The sequence below is a fragment of the Fukomys damarensis genome, unplaced genomic scaffold (assembly GCF_012274545.1).
Source record: "Fukomys damarensis isolate Sample0158 unplaced genomic scaffold, DMR_v1.0_HiC HiC_scaffold_23, whole genome shotgun sequence".
Lineage (NCBI taxonomy): Eukaryota > Metazoa > Chordata > Mammalia > Rodentia > Bathyergidae > Fukomys > Fukomys damarensis.
In genome coordinates, this window is record NW_022900935.1 from 65,061,318 (window position 1) to 65,065,589 (window position 4,272).

At 48.5% G+C, this 4,272-nt stretch overlaps 1 protein-coding gene across 1 annotated transcript in view; it reads right to left on the reverse strand.

Annotated features, from left to right (window-relative positions):
- Wdr45b (WD repeat domain 45B) overlaps positions 1-4,272 on the reverse strand; it is a 30,854-nt gene that overhangs the window by 26,235 nt on the left and 347 nt on the right. Inside the window, exon 2 of the mRNA XM_010618693.3 lies at positions 937-1,011. Coding sequence (XP_010616995.1) covers positions 937-1,011 — 75 coding nt within the window. The remainder of the gene's footprint in view (positions 1-936; positions 1,012-4,272) is intronic.

Here is a 4,272-nt window from a genome sequence, read left to right on the forward strand (position 1 = left end):
AAAAAAAGTACCATGTGCCACGATATTCCCCAGTAGTGATTTCCTCTTACAAAGGAAAAACAGTTCTGGAAGTATAAACTTAAAGAACACAAGTTCAGGGAGAAAAGGATGTCACTAATTTTCACAGTTTAATCTGAGATTTTTTTCATTTATGACCAGAGCTAGATTTTCCCAGAAGGTAAGGTCCAGGGGATTCTAAATATTTAAGAAAACTATACAGAAAACAAAAATTGAATTGAAACACCCCCCCACACACTTGCGAGGTTGGCACAATGCCACTAAGCTAAATCCCCAGCCCTGAAATAAAAAATTCTACCTGTAAATATTAATCTTTTCCCTGATAAACAGGAAAAGCACCACTATGACTCTGTTTTACCCAGAGATTTCCCACAGCTCCTGCCCTTTTTCTATTTTTTATTTTGAGATAAGGTCTCAACAAGTCTCCAAGTTTGCCCAGGCTTGTGATCCTCCTGCCTCATCCTCCTAGAATGCTGGGGTTACAGGTGTGCACCACTATGCCCAGCTCAAATAATACTTTCAATAATGCTATTGTTCATTTACTAAGAGTTAAGAGACCCATATGCTCAAATTAAACTCACTGACCGAGTTCTCTCCAGCTTCACATCCAATAAGCAAAGAGAGGAAGTGCATGCCTTAAAAACACCTTATTCCTCCAAAGACAAGAGGGGTTTGCCCAGCAGGTTATTCACCAACCAGTCAGAGCAACTATGCTCCACAGCACAGAGCCGCCTCAAAGAGCGCACGGACATAAAGACAACAGCTCAGCCTGGGCCTACAAAGGGCCAGAACCCCATATACAGTTAGGAAAAAGCAATCCCCTCACAATGTCACCATCTTTCCCCTAGGCAAAATAATGTTTAGGCTCTATAAGGGTTGGGAAGAGGAAAAGCTAGGAAATGCCCATCATTTCCTTACCTTGTTTCTCTTTTTCTTTGAGTGGATCAGTATTATAGACTCGAAATCCGTTTTCCATCCCACATGCAAAGCAACCTGAAGCAGAGAGAAAAAAATGGGTTAGCCCCAGAGGGCAGGGCAAGTGGTATGGAGTACAGCACCTACAGACTGCCAAACCTCACGGACACACGATGCGTGCCCAGCCACGTCTGTGCTCCTCACAGAGATGTGACCAAGTGACGCGTGGCCTGCATCACTGAGCATGCACAGAAGCCTCTGGAGTCCTGAACACTGGCTCCCCTGCTGCAGGGGCTGCATCCCTGTGGACCAATCTAGGCCTCAACCCTGAATTCTGGAAGGAGCACACGTGCTGTCTCGAAAAGCCACCTGCCGATGAGCATTCCTTGAACACTCGCCTCTCACGCTCACTGGCCCTGCTTCAGGAACACACTTCTTGTGTGCCTCATCAGGAACTGTGCTAATCACACACAGCAACAGTCAACAACAGCCACACGCGAGGGAAAGCAGGCACAACACAAGCAAGACTGGCCAGTATGGGTACAGCAGGTGAGGGAAGGGGGCAGGAGCTATCAGAGGCAGAGGGCAAGTCCCAGACTCCGGAGACCAGGAAAGGAAGCAAGGACTGCTCTTTTCTATCTCAGCATGGTCTACTACAAAGAGTGAATCTCTCAAATTCCTCAAACTCCTGTCATGGTCATGATCTCCAAGTCACTCATCCAGGATGTTCATGGTCTAAATAATAGGCAGTCAAGTTTCAAAGACTATGTTGCTTTGTTTCCTGCAACCTGGACTCTAGCCACCTTAGGCATGACCAAGACCACACTGACGTCCTTTAGGAGCCACGTCCAACTATTGGTGCAAATGAAGCTTTGGCTCCGATAAAAACCAAACCCTTCAATTCTTCTTCACATGAAATGTTGTAAAGCCTGGTTCCAGCACAACTGGTTTGAAAGCCAGTGTTAAAGCCTCTTAAATTCCATTGTCCTGGTTTTGATCTACCTCTCTGGTTGTGAAACCAGATTATTCTGTCCCATCAGCCTTCTTTCCAAATGGAAAAGGTATACCTATATTTTTGGTCCAACTCATGTATGAAACCACTGATCAAGACAGATCCATGACGACTACTCCAGGCAACCAGAGTCTATACTGTGCAATCTAATGCTTGCACCCTGAAATGTAATTTACCTGGGCTTGGATTTTTTTTTTTTTTTTTAAACAGGGTCTCTCTGTGGAGTTAAGGCTGGCCTTGAACTCATCATGTAGCCCAGGCTGGCATCCAACTCAAGGTGACCGCCCCCCACAGTGCTAAGCCAAATCCCTGGCCCTACCAGAACCCTTTTAAATGATGATGAAGTCCATTTGAAAAAGTAAAAGTGAAGTGTGGGAGACACATGCCTAGCAAAGCACAAGGTCCTGAGTTCAATTCCTGACACCCCACCCCCCAAAACAGTGTGGGAGAAGCTGGCTCTGCAGAGCAACTATGGGGCAAGTAAAAAGCAAGATAAAAGTACACCCTGGAGGATGAAAGGTTAGCTATCATGAGGACAGCCATAAGGGCCTGAAAGCATATTTCTTAGTGAATCATTGTATCTCTGTTCATTCCTCAAAAGGTTCTGATTTTATCAAATCTACTTTAAAAACTTACTCTTCTAATGAAAAAACCAAAGGTTCAGGCAGATTCTGAACTACCCAATGTCCAACATCCGGCTCCTGAAGTGCACTCTGTCTCTGTCCCTGCAGGGGGCCAAATCAAACCTCCCAGGGCCCATGAGAGCCACACAATGGGCCTTCCCGCCACTCCAGGACCCAGAGGTCCCTCCCCAGGGGCCCTTCTGTAAAGCAGTCTTGCCTTCCTCCAACTGAAGAAAAACCTTTCCACACCTGTCTTACACGTGCACATATTCTGCCTCTTACACCTTGGTTTAAGACATAGTTTAGCTTTTCTACTGCATCACCAGCACACAGGGGTGGGGAGAGGGTGTCAGATTTTCTTTGTACCGGGGATTGAACTCAGGTCCTTGTGCTTTCGAGGCAGGCTCCAGAGCCACTGAGCTAAATTCCCGGCCCGGGAGTCAGATTTTCACTGTATTCAAAGTAACTCTCTAAAACCCCAGAAATACTTAGCACATTTAAAACCAAATACATATATGCCAAATGGGAGACAGCCAAACAATGCACTACCTAGAATTGTTCATGTGTTGATCCCCAGCACTGCAAAATAAAATTAATTTAAGATTATCTTCGCAGGAGCAGGGATTTATTTAGCTCAGTGGCGCTGTGCCTGCCTCACAAACGCAAGGTCCCGAGTTCAATCCCGGGTACCAAAAACAACAACAAAAAGATTATCTTTACACATATAGTCCCAGCAACCTGAGGTGCTGAGGCAGGAGGATCACTTAAGCCCAGGACTTCCAACCTGGGCAACATAGCAGAGCCTTGTCTCAACAACATTAAAATAAATAAATTGTAATAGATATGAGATCATGTAGCGTTCTTGGTTTCCCTCTAAAATCTTCTGTTGATTTCCAATCAAAAACAAAACGTCCAAAACCAAGAGGTAAAAAGCTCTTGGGAATCTGCCCTTGAAGAGCCACCGGTCACTCCTTTCTTCCTAGCGATGAAGCTGAGGGGAGCACCTGACCAGGCAGAGCAGCAGCGCACGGGGTGTGCGGGACGCAACCCACCGGACTGAGATGCTCGAAAGGAAAGCCTGAGGGGTCTTTCCCTCAACCAAGCAGGAGAGCGCCGCTTGTTAGAGTGGCGGGACCCACGCTAAACTGACAACCAGCGCATTCGCCCTGATTCCTCGACCCAAAGAACCGAAAGCTTACGACCCCGCGCAGGCCGGGAGTGGTGGTGCACCCCTGCAACCCCAAGCACTCGGGAAACAGGCAGAAGGATCGGCACGAGTTTGCGACACAGTAAGTTTAAGGCCAGCCTGAGCTACCGAGCAAGACCCTATCTCAAAAAAGTACAAAGAAAAGAAAGGAAAAGACAAGACCCCGTGCAGACTGCAGAAGCCTGCAGCTCCTAGAATCCGATAAACCGCGTCCCGAAGGCCGTCCCAGTCCGAGCAGGACCCCGCCCCCGCCTGGTCTCCACTGGCCTAAACCGCTCGGAGTAGCGTCGCGCCCCGCAGGCCGGGCCAGCGGTCTCCTGGAGCTGGGGAAGGTGGGCCTGAAAGCGTCGGAGATCTCGGGAACTGAGCGGGTCCGAGGTCTGGACCAGGGCTGGGAGCTTTTAGAACAGGGCCGGCTCGAGTTCTGGGCCGGGGCCGGGGGCCTCGGGGACAGGGCCGGGCTGACCCGAAGGCCCCGGAGGTAGGGCCAAGCCGGG